Source organism: Channa argus, chromosome 16, assembly GCF_033026475.1.
Source record: "Channa argus isolate prfri chromosome 16, Channa argus male v1.0, whole genome shotgun sequence".
NCBI classification, from domain to species: Eukaryota; Metazoa; Chordata; class Actinopteri; order Anabantiformes; family Channidae; genus Channa; species Channa argus.
In genome coordinates, this window is record NC_090212.1 from 3,052,176 (window position 1) to 3,071,090 (window position 18,915).

At 41.9% G+C, this 18,915-nt stretch overlaps 2 protein-coding genes across 5 annotated transcripts in view; one reads left to right on the forward strand and one right to left on the reverse strand.

Annotated features, from left to right (window-relative positions):
- The window catches only part of LOC137101057 (potassium channel subfamily K member 5-like), a 53,054-nt gene extending 52,157 nt beyond the window's left edge, over positions 1–897 (reverse strand). Inside the window, exon 1 of the mRNA XM_067478934.1 lies at positions 379–897. Coding sequence (XP_067335035.1) covers positions 379–564 — 186 coding nt within the window. The 5' untranslated portion in view covers positions 565–897. The remainder of the gene's footprint in view (positions 1–378) is intronic.
- A 7,873-nt stretch (positions 898–8,770) lies between these two features.
- LOC137101134 (isoleucine--tRNA ligase, mitochondrial-like) lies at positions 8,771–18,845 on the forward strand. Of its 4 annotated transcripts, none has more exons than XM_067479107.1 (24): positions 8,771–9,299; positions 9,402–9,524; positions 9,709–9,862; positions 9,937–10,085; positions 10,279–10,328; positions 10,425–10,534; positions 10,641–10,731; positions 11,742–11,857; positions 11,942–12,111; positions 12,497–12,587; positions 12,717–12,868; positions 13,397–13,557; positions 13,711–13,813; positions 14,078–14,171; positions 14,372–14,446; positions 15,556–15,664; positions 15,839–15,941; positions 16,046–16,168; positions 16,255–16,386; positions 16,498–16,604; positions 16,707–16,852; positions 16,987–17,177; positions 17,441–17,585; positions 18,226–18,845. In XM_067479107.1, the coding sequence occupies exons 1-24, from the start codon at positions 9,027–9,029 to the stop codon at positions 18,369–18,371; spliced, it is 3,114 nt and encodes a 1,037-aa protein (XP_067335208.1). In that variant the 5' UTR covers positions 8,771–9,026; the 3' UTR covers positions 18,372–18,845. The 4 variants fall into 4 exon arrangements, with proteins under 4 accessions (XP_067335208.1, XP_067335209.1, XP_067335210.1 ...); XM_067479108.1 differs by having other exon boundaries at positions 10,644–10,731; XM_067479109.1 differs by lacking the exon at positions 14,372–14,446 and having other exon boundaries at positions 8,772–9,299.
- Positions 18,846–18,915: the final 70 nt, after the last annotated feature.

An 18,915-nucleotide genomic window follows, 5' to 3' on the forward strand; every position in this document is an offset into this window, starting at 1 on the left:
CACGCAGTGCAGCTTTTAAGTACTCTGTGCCAGAAATCCAAATTAACAAAACTATAATCACTAGTTCACAAAAACAAAAATAAACATATTAGGAGATTGTATCTTCGATTGAGTTGTCATAGACAATGAGTGCCATTCTGGATCCAAAAAGGTTTAGGACTTTAAGTGTGCAGACCCACAAAGATGGGTCAAACACCTCATTCCTCAGGAGTTTTGTTAGCATTTGTTGACAGCTTACATACCAGCTGAGGCTTATTAAGCCCTCGTGTGTCTGCAGGGCAATATTAAACATTCACTGGGTGATTCAATTTGAGATCATGTTCAATAGAGTGCTGCCCTTTCCTATATCGAAAAGCACAAAGTCAAGCGTGTCCATACCTCCAATATTTTGTCCAAATCATCTTTCGTCAGACAGGGGTAGTCCTCAAGTATTCTATCCTTCTGGTCTTTGTATTCTTTTGCCGCCAGCTTCCAATTGGGCTCCTCCAGGACTTGAAAAATTGCTGCCCCGATGGACAGGTAAAAAATAATGGCAGAAGTCAACAAGGGGCCTTTATCTACCATTCTTATTCACAATGACTCAACTTTTGAGAGCCGGGGACGGGGGAACAAGGCAGAGAAAGGGAGGGAGAGATAACAATACCGGAGAGTTATGCTGCACTCATTCTCAGCCGCTCTTTTTGGCTTACAAAATGTTTCTTCTTCGGCGCGGTGGCTCTGGCAAATGAGTGAAACGTGCCTCTGCTGGCAGCATTGGGCACGAGACCCACCGACAAAGAATGCGGTCAGAAAGCGGGGATGAGCGCGTGCGGACCTGCGAACGCGATCCAACCTACTGTGTCCCCCCCCACGTGCGCCACCACAGCACTTGTAGCTGCTAAAGTACTGAAGTGAAAGCACGGAGGGGGGCGAAGACCAACAGAGAAACGCCCAGAGGGAGCACACACGGGGGAGGAGGAGGGTCACGCACTCCGAGCTTTTTTTTAAATTCTCACCAGGTAAGTAACCACAAACACCGGTCAGGAAGAACTAACGTCAACGCAGAATTCAGTGTTGAAAACGGTATCGCACATAATATGTGTCAGAAGTTGTTGAAAGTGATTAAAAATGTACCCTTTCTAGAATATGAAAGCTCGACCCTCAGTAGAAGGACTGAATTCAAGTTATGAATTCAAGTGACGTGAGCTGGTCAAATAATTGTATGACTTCCTAACACAAACAAACAAACAAACAAAAAAGTCATTTTCGTATGTGTAGGTGCTGTATCGACCCAACACTGGGTCAAATATTAACACAGGAGTATACTTTCAGTAGATTATTATCTACATTAATGAATTCAAGTTCCATATTCTGCATTGTTTCCAGGCCACGAATTCTTCTTCATTCTAATTGTCCTAATTGACTTTCCTTTATGGATTTTGTTGTTATCAGGTGAAAAATGCCACTGTGTTATAGACATACATTTGCAATGTAGCAGAAGAGATAAAAATGCTTATGTGCAAAAGTGTGCACTTTTCATTCAGCTGATTCATCTGGTTCCAGGAGCACTACAGGTGTCTTCTTGGAAGGGACAGAGATGAAAGAGAGAGAAAACTCAACACATTCAACAAGGTAACTACATACATAACACACATTCCTCTTTTGGAGTAAACACACAACTCAGAACACTTGATCTTTGTAACTTCCTTATTGGTTACAAGTCACAACAGCAAGCAGACTGGTAGCCACTAGAAATAACAAAGTCTTAAAATTACACCATCTTTAATTATGTAATGTTGCCAAATTGTTATTCGGATTTATGCCATCCTGCATTTCAAGCAGTGGTTCAAAAACACGCAAAACATTCCATTCGCAGTCAAGTAGTGTTAGTGTTAGTAGTTTTTAGCTTGTGAATGAAATGTGCGTCACTTAACGATCCTAAGGAGGATAGGTTTTGTGTTTTTACAAGTTGCTATAAAAACAAAAGTCAAGAATGATTTTTATCTCAGTAATAAATGTATACAGAGGTTTCTTTTCCTTTGGGCAGTTAGTATATCCAGTCTAAAGGTAAACATCAGGAGATGGTCAGTGATATGATATTCTATACTGCAGAGCCAGTCCATAATGGTGGTCTGTGAAAGCCCTTTGAGATACAAGGGGCCTTCCAGAGTTTCGGGTAGGCGAGATAAGAGACTTGGAGTAGCTACATCAGATAAAACAGTATCCACTTTGGATGCATTAACATGTTTTATTTCAAACGAAGACAGAGTCTTTCAGGGAAAGACAGGAACTTCTACTACAGACCACATTTCCAGGAAAGTTAGTAAGCTGGGTAGAATGACGATTGAAAGAGAATGCAATGGCTTGCAGACTATTTCAAACCTGTTGTTAAGTGTTAATAGTCCTCTGACAACATATCAGATGTTGGAGCTGTGCAATTTGATGCCAGCAACACATTCTAAAAGGTGGGACAAGGGGAAACAAAAGACTTGAAAAAAGGTAATCGGAAATCGCATCTAGTAAGAGTCTTCGTGCTAAACGGGCCTGTCTGCACGGCTCCCACTGAATACATTTGGAAAATGATCAGGCAAAAAACTAAGGAGGCACCAAATTGTTGAGCAGCTTGAATCTGGTTTTTGTCCACCCTATTTAAAATGAATTAGGTGAATGAAGTGCCTGGGGTGTATATATTTTTTCTGAGAATCCTCTTTAGACAGAAAAATAAAGCTATCCACCCAGTAAAAGCTTATGAGCTGGAACATGTACTGTAGGCAATTACTTGGTAACTTGGCATCCACAAAAACAAGTACCGGAGGAACAAGAATCTCTACTTCATAAATTAGAGAACAGGCCCGGAATAAAATCTTGTAAAGACATCTGGAGAGCTGTGCATCAATTTCACTGATTAACTGATTAATAAGATCAAATGAATGTTAATCTAAGGGCGATTAAGTGAGGGGAGAAACAAAATCACACTCGTGCATTTTTCTTTGCACCGGCAACATTTCTGGTGGGATGTCAAATTTGTTTAACAAATTCCTCAATTAGGTTGCTTGCATTCATCACATTGACAAGGACCTGTGCGGCTAAAGTTTTTTTTTAGGGAGGGGTGCTCATTAGATTCAAAATCTCAATACTATTATGAACACAAATAGTTAGTCTGATTTAATCTGATTTTAATAAAGAAATCTCTTATTTCAATGATGAAAATGAATGTCTTAATTGCAAAGAGATAATTGAGTGTTATTTCCCGGTACATTCTTGCTGATCAGGGTATATTCTTATAGTACATTACTTTTGAGTGTGTTTTTTTTAAGTACTATTATAGGCCACCCCTTGCTAAAGGATTGTTTTTAGTGTATGTGTGTTCCTGTGTCTGCATGTTGAGTTTTGCTATGTCAAATAAAGACCTTCTTAACTGTATTGTTTTATGAATGCATCATGTTTATTGTTTAACTTATCTAAAATGTATAAATTTCAGTACAGAACATAATCACCCTAAGGCAGCATGTACAGGCACACCTTAAGGTACCATGCTCAAGGCAAAGTGCTGCACTGATTTTACCGTTAACATTTCTTGGAATTGTTTGGAGGTGCAGAACATGTTACTTAACCATGCAAATCCAGTATTTTATATATGACACCATGTTTATTGTGAGATAAAGATTTCTAAGTTTGCTATGTTAATGCTATTATACTAGAAGAATAATAGCTTGAATATTGTTTTCTATGTCCTGCGCAATAGACAAGCTCTTTGGCAGGTTTTTGTCTCTGCTATTGTGCAACCTTTATTTGCACAATATGTGACACTAATGATGTTTCAGGTGCCATTTGGATTAAAAAGTAGTAACTGGAAGTCCCCTAACTAGGTGGTTACACTGGGTGCTGTGTGCAAGGCTCCTAATACAGAATTCATTATTGATTATAGTCATATGTAAGACGTCTCTGTTTTAGTCTCATTGGCAACGTGACTTTAGTGAGATAAAAAGACCAATTCATTCAGACAGAAAAATGCAGATTGTCAGAATGCAGCATTTAGTTTAGCATACTTGGGGCTTTGTTTTTATTTTTTTTTTTATAGAGGATGAAAGTATGGCTGCACAAGAGAGGAGACAAGGGCTTTAGGCTTATGGATATTCATATTGGCCTAGTTTGACATAAATAAATGCTTTTCAGCAGATCACAAAGGACCACTGACACTGATTTTACACATCAAGATCCATTTACTCATCATAGGAACTAAAAAACCTAATGAAAAAAGCTCAGTTATGTCTTTTGTGGCTTTGGGGGAGCTTTCAGGATTCTGAGAAAATAGTCCTGTTGATACCATCAGGGTTATCTCAGTTAGGGTTCTAATAGACAGACTAAGTTATTAACTGGCAGCGTGGTTATCGAAAGACACGGCCATTTACCAGGCCTGGGTCGAATAGGTTTCTACAACTGTTCACTTCATCCTCCCACTTGAAATTCATTGTTGGAGATCTCACAAACTTGTCAAGTGTCAACATAGGGGTTGCAGAGGGTCTACAAAACTACCATCACTGGCTGTTCAAGATATTGGAGGAGTGGTCAAAAGGAAGCCAGTACTTACTTTGGGTGGCCACCCCTTTAAGAGCTGCTGCGACTGTTGCATCATGCTTAAATTGAGCTGGGGGGGGGCTCTGCCTGGAACTGCAAGGTAGGCTAGATTAAATGCTAATTGTGTGTATCCAAACCTAATTTCGTTAGCCTAACGTGATAATAGCCTCCCTTAGCTAGGTAGATTAAAAAATTAAAAATTAAAATGGTTGACTTTACAAAGTCAAGCGGATTTTCTTATCAAATCTGAAATCACTATCAAATATCACTCCTAGGTTTTTAGAGCAATCTTCGGATGCGGAGCCAGGAGGCCAAGATCCTGTTTACGGGCAGTTATTGTAGCTGAGTCGCCAAACAGTACACCCTCAATTTTGTTTTTACTGAGATGTAAAAAGCTCCAAACTTGATCTAAAGTCTCTCAAGACAGTCGAACAATAAATATCATGTGTATAGCAATGTATGAGAAACTGTATTTCATCACCATTTAACGTTTATTTATTGCTGAACAGTCCTGCTGTCCCTACTGCTGAAATGCATCCCCATAGCATAATGCCATCGACACTGTGCTTCATTTTAGTGATAGTAATTAGCCTGGTGGAGAAAGGTGTCATAAAAGCCAGATAGATAGAGATCCGCTAAAATGATCATCATTCCAGCAAATTCTCTCATCTCTGCAGAGGACTTCTAAAGTTCTGTTAGCTTGGCCTATGTCCAATTTATTAAGTTTGCTGCAGTAACTTGTCACTAGTAAAAAACAGGGACCAAATGAAATAACTGTATAAATTAGGACACGGAAGGACATCTATGAAATATGACATATGACTGCACTGAAGGATTGTTAGTTAGAATGTTTAATTAACTGTGGGAATGTGATTTATAAATCACAAAACAAAATACAAAGTCACTTACACAATATCTCTGGTTAGATAATGCTGAAATTTATCTCGGAATAGTGCCTTTAAATTAAAGGAAAGTAAAATACAAATCACCAGAAGTGGTATTTATTAACTTCAGCACATGACCCAACAGGAGACACACCAACTGTCACACTTTGATGTGTATTTAATGTTTTGCGGACCCAGAAAGAGAGACGGAACCAGGCGGTTAGGAGGGCGTGAATGTTTATTTAGGGGAAGGTACAGTGGATTGGGTCGGGGGAAAAGGGGAGCGCTGCCGGGAGGCGATGTCCGGAGAACGGAGAGGCTGGTCCGAGGAGCTCGATGCCTTGTGCGGGGGGGAGCGATTGGGCGGCGAGTCACAGGTGGAGGTTGAATGGTGACCGCGGGAGAAGGAGCCGTGGAGACGAGGAGCCGAGGGGATCGCTGAACACAGCAGGGCGGCCGGAGGATCTGAGGGCAGGGAGACAAAGAGCAAGTTAGCTGTTACTAACTAACGGGTTTTACCAAGAGCCTAGTACCAAGGAGGTTACTGCGACGATTTGGCAACTTGTGGCGTGGAGGAGACCGGTATATGAACTGCTGTCATTCAGGATGAGTGATTGCTTGCAGGTGTGGCCGCCGCTGCAGTCCAGGTGCTCTGGGAGAAAGAAAACAAACAGGGAGAGAGAGAGAGAGCAGGAGGGAAGGGGAGGATAGAAGGGCGGATGCTGTGACAGTACCCCCCCCTCAAGGGTCGCCTCTGGGCAACCGGCCAGGCTTGTCAGGGTGAGCCTGGTGGAAGCACCTGACAACCTTAGGATCCAAGATCCAAGCCCGGGGAACCCAGGAGCGTTCCTCCGGACCGTAACCTTCCCAGTCCACCAAATATTGGAGACCCCGGCCCCGGCGGCGAACGTCCAAGATGCGACGCACAGTGTAGGCGGGGTGATTGTCTTTGAGCCGGGTGGGAGGTGGGAGGTGGGGGGTCGGTCGGCGGGCACAAAGGACTGGAAGAGACTGATGGGTTAATTATTCTTACAACAGGGAAGGGGCCAATATATCTGGGGGCTAATTTACGAGATTCGATATGCAGAGGAATATTTTGAGTGGACAGATAGACAGTCTGACCTGGTGTATAGGTGGGGGCCGGGGTTCTCCGACGGTCGGCGAGGCGCTTGTTCCTTTGTGTCGTCCGGAGGAGGGCTGCCCGGGCCTCTCTCCATAGCCTATGGCAACGGCGGATGTGTGCGTTGACAGACGGAACTGCGATCTCCGTCTCCTGATTTGGGAACATTGGCGGTTGGTACCCTAAAGAGCACATAAAGGGCGAGAGACCTGTGGCAGAGGAAGTGAGAGAGTTATGAGCATATTCAATCCATGGAATGAATGAACTCCAGGTGGCGGGGTTAGATGAGGTGTCGCATCTGAGGGCGGTTTCCAGACTCTGGTTTGCACGCTCAGTCTGGCCATTGGATTGGGGGTGGAACCCGAAAGACAAACTGACGGTTGCCCCCAGAGCCTTACAAAAGGCCTTCCAAACCTGGGAGACAAACTGTGGGCCACGGTCCGAAACAATATCGTGAGGGATTCCATGGAGACGGAGAACATGCTGGGTGAGAAGCTCAGCTGTTTCAGTGGCTGTAGGTAATTTTGGCAGGGGGACAAAGTGGACATCTTTGGAGAAGCGGTCGATGAAGGTGAGGATAGTGGTATTTCCATGAGATGGTGGAAGTCCTGTGACGAAGTCCAGGGCAATGTGTGAACATTGCTACTGTACTAAACTAACTGAACTAAACGACTGAGTTGCACATTGCAGCCACTGGGGGCGTTGAACACCTACGCTTTACAAACCAATTTATATTGCAAAAATGTGCTCTGTGGCAATTATATTATACTATAATTATAATAATATACTAATTATACTAAACAAATATGACAGAAGTAAGTTCGATACATACCTTAGGTGACAGCTTTCACAATAATCAAGTCGAAGCAGTCTCGTGGGTTTCTAATATTTTACATATGGGTCTAATCTATAAGTGCATCTAATTGAAAATGTAAAAATAAATTCTTGAAATAGTAATACTATTTATACTGATGTGACCCAGGTAATCGGTGAACACCAACCTCAGCTCCTCACCTGACTGACACCGTCCCTACAGTGAAGCTCGGTAATGGTTGTGTCTCGGTACTCAGTCAAGATGCTGAATAATTTTGTATCTTAGATTTAAGGATTTAAAAAAACGTGCAACATTGATAAACACGTTTGCACTTTGTGTTTCACTTTTTCTCAGTGTGAGTTCCTGTTGATGGCCATTTTTGTTAATATATTTACAACTTAATAAACTGAGCAAAACGTGAATAGTTTCTGCAGAGCCTGTATCTGAATTTTTATGCACATATAAATTATGACTGTAAGTTGAATAATTGATATTTGGAAGAATAAAACAATTGGATGAATATTGTTTTTTGATCAATATTGTTTTCTTACTGTAACCACTGGAGACTATTAAACATTTATGATACATAAAATGTACTGTATTTTATGAATGCCATACAGTGACACTAAAGCCCGTGTATCAGTGGGTGTAGGTATCGATATTTGTAACAATAATAGTAATCCGAACGCCTAAACATAGTAAACTAACATTCTATTATTAGTCATAATTGTATCTGAATTAGACAACGGGAGGCTTCTCTGTGTTTGTTTGCCGTGTGTTGAGGGGTTGGATAAATTAATGTACGTGTAAAGTGTATGTATAAGCGTATCGAGGACATCATCAATGACATCACATAACTGCCTTTAAAGTTTGCCCAACCAGTTGTCAAGGAAACGCTGATGGTTTACAGCTATGGGAGCGAACGGACGAACGAACGTGAAAGTGGTGTGTGAAGCCGTGGAGGTATACAGTTTCTTACCGTATTCTGAGGAATTGTTTGGTTATCAGCTCAATTGTGGAACGGAGAATTTAATAAATGTTCACTCTTTTGTCATAAAAAGAGACGTCTGAAGGGGATAATTGTTGGACCAGGAGTAAGCCTGTCTCTACAGTATCCATGATATAAAATGACAAAAAACTAAAAAAAGGTACAATAAATGAATAAATAATATATATTTATATCAGTATATCAGATATATCAAAGTTATATAACACGCAATATTTATACTAGTAATTGTCATCTCCCTACAGCCTCGTTTCTCTTGAGGTTTGATAAAAAAGCGCCATCTAGAGGCCGCTCTGTGCTTCTACCACAAAAAAAACGCGACTGTTCAGATGATGACCTTTCTAGTTTTCCGTAGTTGTCCTTTCTCTTATTTCTTCCGGTGGAAACGCAGGACTCTAACCTGCAGTATTTATACTAATAATTGTCATCTCCCTTACAGCCCCGTTTCTCTTGAAGTTTGATTTTTTTAAAAAGTGCCATCTAGAGGCCGCTCTGCGCTTCTACCACAAAAAACTGCGACTGTTCAGATGATGACCTTGTTAGGTTTCCGTAGTTGTCCTTTCTCTTATTTCTTCCGGTGGAAACACGGCGCTCTAGGAAGAACGATATAACAACACAGACACACCAGTGCGTATTTCAGTTTTTATGGTTTTGCTTGGCCACAGAGCTACAGTACTCCGTGTTTCCATGATTTTGTGCCGGATCTCGGCTGTAAGCCGGACGCTAGCGAGATATGGGCGGTGGTCACAGTGGGGAGACGGCCTCCTGCACCGTGCTCTCTCCTTCAGCTCCAGCCGCTGTCATGATTCAGGCTCAGCTCAGGGACTGTACAGAGACACGGTCCTACTTCCCCAGACCGAGTTCCCAATGAAACTGACCGGACAGAAACTGCTGGACCGAGAAATCGAGATACAGCAGGTACGAGCTGGCGGTTTTGTAGCTTCCTTCAGGTAATTCTGTGGGTTTGTCGTGTGGAATATACACCAACTCCTCTCTGCCTGTGTACTCTTTTTGTTGTAGAAGTGCGGATTTGCAGACTTGTACTCTTGGCAGAGAGCGAGGAAGGCTAAGAAGGAGTTCTGTCTCCATGATGGACCACCATATGCTAACGGAGATCCTCATGTAGGACATGCACTTAATAAGGTGATTCTGTTATTTCCTACTCTTGTGATGTATTGTTATAAATATCTGTCATTGATTATTATTAAACTGTTGCAGCCAACATGATATTTTATTATAAAGGTATAAAATATCTAACCTTTCTGGTGGCTATGAGTGAGACACTACTAAAGTAGTTATTCACTTTATTGTATGTTGTTTGACTCAGATACTGAAGGACATCTGTAACCGCTTTGAGATGCTAAAGGGGCGGCAGGTCCACTACATTCCAGGATGGGATTGCCACGGCCTGCCCATTGAGCTGAAGGCTCTGAGAGAGATGGGGACGACTGGGCTCAGTCCACTACAGATCAGGCATAAAGGTAAGAAGGGCCAGATATTTGCCTGGTTGTAAGTGCTATTAGAGTGTGTAATGTTTTGCTTCTATGTCGTTCAGCTCGGGAGTTTGCAGAGAAGGCCATAGCTCGTCAGAAAGCTGCCTTCCAGCGCTGGGGTGTGATGGCTGACTGGGACCAGTGCTACTACACGTTTGATGGGGCCTATGAGGCTGCTCAGCTGAAAGTCTTCCAGGAAATGCACAGCAAGGTTTATGATTGTATGCTATTTTGCCTTGGTTTAAGTCCAGAATGAAAATTGTCACTTAACTTGTACCTTTTGTAACACTATAAAATCAACAGGGAGCTACTGAAATAGAACTTAAACTGACTTCTGTCAATGGCTTTAGAATGTTAGTTAATGTTAGATTTCACTGAAGAGTCCAATTTGTGTTTTTCTTCAGGGGATCATCTACCAGGACTATAAGCCAGTTTTCTGGTCTCCTTCATCGAGGTACTTACTTAATAATTTTCTCACACTCTAATCAGTTTACCACGTCAGATTTCGCCACCTCTTGTAAGCTTTTAACCTGTCTCTGTTCCACTGTAGAACAGCTCTAGCAGAGGCAGAGTTGGAGTACAATCCAGAACATGTGAGCAGAGCCATCTATGCCACTTTTCCTCTGACCACACTGCCACCGAAGATAGCTTCAGAAAAAGGTACGTACAAGTGTGCACACGTAATTCAGAGATTTTTGGGATAATATATATTTCTGATCTATTAGGAAATATCTCATTTGTATGTGGCTGTATGGGTGAATGTCAGCAGGTCTGGAAGGCGTCTCTGTGTTGGTGTGGACCACACAGCCTTGGACAATTCCTGCCAGCCAGGCTGTCTGCTACATGCCCAATGCCCAGTAAGTACCTTCACCAATAGATGACATTTATACACGTGCCATTTGGCTCAACCTGCGTTCATTATTATTATTACACCATGGAGACATAGTGTGGAACAAAAACAGCAGCTGGTAAAGACAGAGCTGATTTACTGACAGCTGCTTCATCAGCAGTAGATTTACATGAATTAGTTGACTTTTGTATTAAGAATCTGTATTTGAAAAAACTAACTAGTAGCAACTCTTAAGCGGTCAAATACATTTAGTAAAGTACAAAATACAATACTTTAGACTAAAAGTAATATAAAATAGAAATACTCCAGCACCTGTATCAGTACTTAAATAAAAGTACTTAGTTACTTAGCACCTGTATTTGTCACAGTTTATTGTCCTTTGTTGGGTTTCAGCTAATGATCTGCTGATTTTTTGTTTTTAAATAATTCACAGAATAAAAGATGATGAAATATTGATAATATAGTAGTTCATCTTCGATTCCTTGTTTTGTCTGATAAGCATTTCAAACCTGTAATATTTTAACTTTAATAAACTAGAAGACCAAGAGAACAACAACATGTCGAAGTGTCCTTGAGCAAGACACTGAACCCCAACTTAGTTGCTCGTGGTGAGCGTTGTCCAGCTCCCCCATCAGTGTATGAGTGTGCGTGTGAATGGGTGAATAAGAAGCAGTGTAAAGTGCTTTGAGTGCCAATAGGTAGAAAAGCGCTATATAAGTGCTGAACATTAACCATTGAATTTTTACATTTCCACTGACAATACACATAAATCAACATCACTGCAGTTGGTTACCTCTGCTGCCTCAAAGCTAGAAGGTTCTGGTTCAAATCTACCTTCTGTCTGCAGCCTTTTTTGTCAAATATTAAAAGCATCTAGTTTTCACTGTAAAAATCTTCCTGACTCTCAATAAAAAAATAAAAAAAACGTAACATTTAAGAACGTGAACAGCACAGCTCATGTCTGTGACAGAAAAAGTTTAAGGTATCATGTGGGATTTCATTGGTTTCGGTCTTCAGGTACTCGGTGGTAAAGAGGGCGGACAACTCTCAGCTGCTTCTGGTGGCTACTAAGTGCACGGCCAGCATGGCAGCACTGCTGGGTACAGAGCTGGAGAGTGTATGCACCATCATAGGTAATGTCCTTACACAGCAGTCTTTTTAGTGTGTGTGCTCTCCATTACAACGATAATCATGTCTTCTGTCTTTTCCCCTATAAGGCTCCCAATTAGAAGGTGGGATCTGCAAACATCCCCTGCTACCTGACAAGGAAGTGCCACTACTGCTAGCCAATCACAAGACCATGGCAAAAGGAACTGGATTGGTCCACACGGCCCCAGCACACGGCATGGAGGATTACAGTGTGGCTTTACACTTTAATCTGTCTGTGGTATGCTCTGTTTTTTTATTTTTTTTAAATGCTGCCATTCTGAAATTAAATCTAGCTCCTTGTTTGTGTCATTCAGATTTTGCTGAATTTCTGTTTTATCATTAGTTGAATATTTTGAAAATTGGCTTTTGAACCCTTTATCAAAAAAAACAGTCAATCTGAAAAAGCCACTTGTGAGCTCTGCCAAGTTGTAATGGTGCAGCCTTTAATGATTTGGAAAAGAAAAGTTTCATGATATTGAAAATATTGAAAAATTAAAGCCCTAATAAAATAAATGTTTCATAAAAGATAATTCTATAAGCCTTTTAGGTTTGGACAGGGCTCTAAATTTTTTGGTAGAATAATTTCGTTGAAGTACTGTTTGTGTTTTGTGTTTCTACTTCAGGAATGTGTGGTGGACGAGGACGGCAAGTTTACTGAGCAGGCTGGTTCTGAGCTGCAGAACCTACCTGTGATGACAGAGGGCAATGATAAAGGTGTAACATATTCCTTTATCCCATGTATAGTGCAAGTGCCTGTGCTGGTCTTTATCTTTTTATTTGCTGTATCTCTTTTATCTTTTTCTTTAATTGTGGGTTTCATTTTCAATCTCTTGCCCATGTCAGTGATTTCCATGCTGAAGGAGTGTGAGGCTCTGGTGAAAGAGGAGCAGTGTGTTCACAGCTACCCTTATGACTGGAGGACAAAGCAGCCTGTTGTCATCAGGCCCAGTAAACAGTGGTTCATCAACACAGCCTCACTCAAAGACAGAGCAAAGGTAAGCTTTGTCCTAAAGGTATTTATTAATAATCGATTTTATTTATAATGCACTTTCCATTGGAAGCAAATCACAAAGTGCTACAAGGAAGATGCAAAAAAAAAAAGTCATAGTCTTAAAACATCTAAGAAAACAGTCTAGCTAAAATATGTTTTCCTAAAAAGGAAGGTTTTCAGTCCTTTTTTAAAACCCTCTACCATCGGTGGAGCCCTAAGTTGGACTGTCAGGGCATTCCATAGATGGTGAGCAGCAGTCTCAAATGCCCTGACACCCATTGTTTTGGAATTTTGACCTGGGTGGGCGAAGACCGGGTTTTAGAGGTGATCTGCAGAGTGAGGAGTTCTGTGAGGTAAGTGGGGGCATCACTTTACAGACAGAGATGAGTGTTAAGGAAGAGTTTGTACTCTATACGGAGGTGAATAGGGAGCCAGTGGAGATTGCGAAGCAGAGCTACTCATATTTCTGCCTCCTCAGCATTTAGTTTTACAGTTAGTTACAATCACAGAAAAACAACAACTGTGTGTTTAGGAGGCGCTGCAGAAGGTGCGTGTTTTGCCAGAGTCAGCGAGGGGCAGCCTGCTGGCCATGCTGGACAGTCGGACCTACTGGTGCATCTCCAGACAGAGAAGCTGGGGCGTCCCAATTCCAGTCTTCTACCACAAAGAGACCGGAGAGGCACTCATCGACAAGTCAGTCAAAGCACAACGCAACGCAGACTAACAGCCTCGTACACATACGTGGACACATACAGATATTACTGACAAACACCACATCTCACTGAAACACAGACACATAGACATATCTTCTCTACTAATCCTTGTTACTGTCTCTGGCCTCTACAGACACACCGTTTCCCATATAGTGAATCTCTTCAAAGACAAGGGCAGTGACTGTTGGTGGGAGCTTCCAATTGAGACTTTACTGCCACCAGAGGTGCTCAAGAAGGTGAGTGTATGTGTGCTGAGGTTGAGATTTACCATTTACTTTACCATGGAATTTCCTCTTTTCCATTTCAAGTGTTAGACAAACAGCAGATAAGCACCTAAGGTCATTTGACGGAGGTCAGTCATTGGCCAATGAGCTCTGTAGGCTGAACATCAGGCCTGTAACTCCGTTTGAGAAAATCTAAAAACATCAATAAATGTAGCCTTAAACAGGCAGTCGAAATTGTGGTAAGTTTTACAGTTCATCTGTGTATGTCTCTCTCAGAGCAAAGCAGGTCCGGTGACTGACTACATCCGTGGACAGGACGTGCTGGACATCTGGTTTGACAGCGGAGCATCATGGGCTGCTGTGCTACAAGGTAAAACATGTCTGAAACGGTTTTAATGTTTGGTGAACAGTGGTTTGCAAGGGCAACCAGTGTGCAACTAAACAGCCCCGTATCACTGAAGCTGTGATGAACGGTCAGCATTACATCACGTGTCCCATGTTGATGCCCTGTCTAACACAACATTGTGGCCGATCTGTGTATGTTGTATTTGCTTGTGTTTTCATTCCCAGAAGTGATAGGAGATTCTGAGCCCGAGTCATATCTCGACTGGCTTCCCGCTCCACTACGCAAACCTCGGGTCAAAGGTTGTTTGACCATCCACTCTCTGTGGCTGGCACATCAGCCAGCACATCTGTATTTCCTCCCCCTGTTTTTAATCTCAGGCTAATTGTTTTAATCAGCTGATTCTTCCCCCTTTTTTTTTTCTTTCAAATGCTCTTGGATATGTTGTAAATATGAGTTGGGAAACCTCATCCAATGTTAGTAAAGATGTCAGCTGAATGCCAGATGGCCAGCTCTCTTAAACAGATTTAAACCAAAAGCATTCAAACGTGGAAGCATCTCTCTTTCCTCTGCATGAGTTTAAACCGAAGAGAACTCTGGGGCAGTTTGCTTCTGTTTCCAGGAATGGCCCCGAACTTCTTTCTGCTGCTTCTTTTCTCTCTGAGGAGGCTGGAAGCTGTTTGTGCCTTGTTTATTTTTTAAAGGAATCGTATTCTCCACAGTCCCCATGCAAATGCAAAAACCTACATTGAATTTTCTCTCCTGTTTGGCTGTTTATCAGTCTGCAGCCTGGATTAGCTTGTTTTTCCACACAGACCTCCGTTGTTGTCCAAAAACTATTAAGAACATATGAGCCACACACACTTCTTCATTTTATAACTGCTGATGTCTGTGTTTACCAAATGTTGCCCCACTTGCTCTGATTTGGTATCTCGTTGGACCTCAGCCAGGCACGTCCGCATGTGCCCAATTATGCGCGACATCTTTGGTGGAATTACATTGTCTCACAGTCAGTCTGGACAACTTTTTTTAGTGATCACAGCTTTAACAATGAAAACATACATCAGTAAGTAGAGAGGTGTGTGTCTGGCTGATGCATTTGTAATCGTTCTTAAGACAACAAGTAGGGTTTCAGTATTTGGATGGTTTATAGTGGACCATACGTTTTAAGGCATGTTTTTTGAGTCTTGAGCACTGGGCACCTTTAATTTTCCCTGCACACATTAATGGTTCCAATTTTCTCATTACCATTAGCTGTTCTCTCTTTGGTCTTCTCTAGATGTTCCTGTAACTTGTAAATATACTCTTCACAAATATTAACCACTGATTCTGCCATTAGTAGATTTTTTTTTTTACATTATGGTCCCCTTGTCTCTTTACGACCTTCTGTCCTTTACCATCTTCCCTTCAGAGTCAGACCCCAGGGCAGATGCATACGTGGAGGGTAAGGACCAGATTGGAGGCTGGTTTCAGTCATCACTGTTCACCAGTGTGGCCGTCAGGAACAAAGCACCTTACAAGTAAGCGTCTCCTCCATTTTCTGCTCCGTCCACTATGATCAAAGGAAATGACTGTTAACGTGTGCATTGAAAATTAGTGGTGCTTTCAAGAGCCCCTACAAAATCTTGAGATTTGCCACTAAAGGTGATTGATGATCAGTGTAATGGCTTACACTAATGTGTTTGTGTATGTAGGTCTCTGGTGGTCCATGGATTTGCTGTCAGTGAGAAGGGCGAGAAGATGTCGAAGTCTGTGGGCAACGTTGTAGATCCTGATGTAGTTATTAATGGAGGAAAGGTGGGACAAAAGGAGCGGTTGTGAAATGACAGGATTACTTAAAATAACACATTGTAGCATGTTGAGAAGACTTTAACCACTTTTGTTTTTTGTTGTCGTCCCAGGAGCCCAGCACGCCACCTTACGGGGCAGATGCGCTGCGGTGGTGGGTGGCAGAGTCAAACATCTTCTCTGAGGTCCAAATTGGGCCCAATGCACTGAACTCAGCCAGAGATAACATCAGCAAGGTAGCAGTGCTTATGTTACACAGTAAAACTCATCTCATTGCTTTAACATGTGGGCATCATTTCGTTTCTCTGCACTCCCCTCCCAGTTGAGGGGCACTCTAAAGTTCCTACTTGGCAACCTGCGGGGCTTCGACCCACGCGTTCAGGCTGTGGACCCTAAGCAGATGCACTACATAGATCAGTACATGCTGCACCTGCTTCGTAAATTCAGCATCAAGGTGCGTTTTAGCTGGTGTTACATGTAACGTCCAAATGGTTTCAGCTGGAGAGTGAAATTACAGTTGCTGTTGGAGCCACTGAGGTTTGTATGTGTATTTGTCTATTTGCAGGTGACAGATGCCTACGCTGAGTTTGATGCTGGCAGGGTCATCCGCACCATCCAAGCCTTTATCACCAGAGACCTTTCCAGCTTTTACTTCAGCATCATTAAAGACAGGTGAACCACTCTGTGCAACGTATGCGCTGCTGTGGCTTGACTCTGCTACTTGTCTTCATCTCTCCGTCTATTTATGATTCATTTTCTGCACCATTCAATCAGGTTGTACTGTGATGTGGAGGACTCACTGGGAAGAAGATCATGTCAGACCGCTTTAGAGGAAATCCTGGATGGAGTGACCAGAGCCATAGCTCCCATCCTGCCACATCTAGCGGAAGAGGTCTATTTACACGCACCAGGACATGACCGTACGTGCCTGTTGCCTTGTTTTGTAAAACTATAGAATGTAGTCCTTCTACCTGCACATGGGTTTCTCAATGTGTGTATACTGTACACGTTTGCTTCCCGACAAACACGCTTAAACTTGACTTTGTTTTTGCAGAAGATGAGACATTATTCAAAAGTGGCTGGATCAAAAGCAGTTCGGTTTGGCGGCGGCCAGGATTAGAGGAAGCTGTGGAGGGGGCGTGTGCCATCAGGGACTCCTTCCTTTCTTCCATTCCAGGCAAACATGCTGCCCAGTATGACCTCACTATTGCTATTGAACCTGGTCTGCTGTTTGAACTTATGGAGGTGGGTCAAATATTATTAGCAGTGCACTTTAAATTGTTTCAGTCAGTGCACAAAAGATGCTGGAAATTACACCAATGCTGCTCTTTATTGTTACACATATTATATGAACTGAATGAGTCCAAAATGCCTAATGGAACTTTTACCAGGAAATACAATTCCCTGTATGGAAACCTCTGTACTCTCTACCAAATCACTTGGTCCATTTTAAAGTATAGATAGAAACTCACACCTTCCTTTATACGCTCCCCTAACTCCCTCTACAGTTTCTCCAAGAAGAGCCAACTTCCACCTCCTCTCAGCTGGCTGAGCTGATGATGGCAGCACGGGTCAACCTGACCAGTGAGCTGCCCCGCGACCTGCCCCCGGACGTTCTGCTGAAACACGGCACCTTTCTAATCAACCTGGAGGGTAAGGAACATTAGCACTAAGCTAGAGTTATGCAAAACTCAGTTCTCACTAAAAAAGACTGAAACAGGAACAATTTGTTTATTTATATTAATATAACAGGAAGATTTCTTTGAAATCTAACTTGCTGGGGAAATGGGGCAACCATTTCTTACAAATGTGTATAGTGAATTAGAGCCACTATTTATATATAAAAAAAAAAAAAAGTTGGGGGTGGCAATTTTAGTCTATAATGTTCAGAAGCCATAAGTTTGTTAATTTTAAGCACATAAAAGCTCTAAAATGTCATCATTCTAGACAATAATTAGCATATTTAATACAATGTGCATAATAATTATTTTAATAAGTTTTATTTTTAATGTGTGGATATTTTTGCTACTGTTTCAACAGCTTTGTCCTCAATTTTAACTAAACTGCACGAATAACCATATTATGCAGTTTTATTAAGTAGTCCAGTCATGGTCCTGATGAAGTTTTAATCAAGATCTTCACTTCACTCACATATGCTGGATATTTATGATCACAAGTGTTTGGATCAATGAAGCCGGAAGCCCAAATGGAAATGAACTAACATAGTAAACTATTGTAATAAAATGTGAATAAGCAATGACTATGCTCAGTATGTGTTCATCTGTCCTATCAGGTGGTGTTATCCGTGAGGACAGTGCCTACAGTATAGCCGTGGTGCCCACCTCTGCCGCCCGATGTCCACGGTGCCGCCGCTACACTTCTGAGTCAGCAGACTGCCTTTGCCCACGCTGCCAGACCGTCATTTCACAGGCTCATTGACATCATCAAATAGCAGAAAGATTGTTGTGCTGCAGTAAGAGAGCAGGGTTTTTGTCCCTGTCACTACGAGCTAAAGCAGAAAACTATTCCGTATCGGCTCCTGCCATAGTCAGATATTTTCTCATTTTGGCCCAGTGAAAAGAAACTGCAGCAAGAGAAAGAACAGCAGATATTTAAAGCATGCTGCATCTGATGCTGTTCCGTTTTTAGCACTTATACACTTTGCTAGAACAGCTGTAACAGCATTCTTAAAAGCTCAGCCACTGTGGCATTAAGGTGCTGGGTATTCATGTGATCTTATACCACGGAGATTGAATCCATCGATGGGAATTGAAGCCGTTCTGGTTTATATATGTAAATGTTTGGAAATAGTCCAGAGAAGAGGGTGTGGATGAGAATCTTTGTATGATAAAATTCAATTCTAACTAAAAAAAAATGTCACTCAATTAGAAATAAATGGAGTTTTATCATGTACATGTTTTGATTAAATTTCAGTACAATGAAACAAGTTGTCAGGAACATTACATCAAAAATCATCAATATC

Bases quoted from the DNA above. Each gene is read 5' to 3' on its own strand.
- LOC137101134 (XM_067479107.1), top strand. From the start codon at position 9,027: ATGGTTTTGCTTGGCCACAGAGCTACAGTACTCCGTGTTTCCATGATT. The intron at 10,086-10,278 runs GTTTATGATTGT...GTTTTTCTTCAG, and splicing joins TCCAGGAAATGCACAGCAAG to GGGATCATCTACCAGGACTA. The intron at 10,732-11,741 runs GTAAGTACCTTC...TTCGGTCTTCAG, and splicing joins TGCTACATGCCCAATGCCCA to GTACTCGGTGGTAAAGAGGG.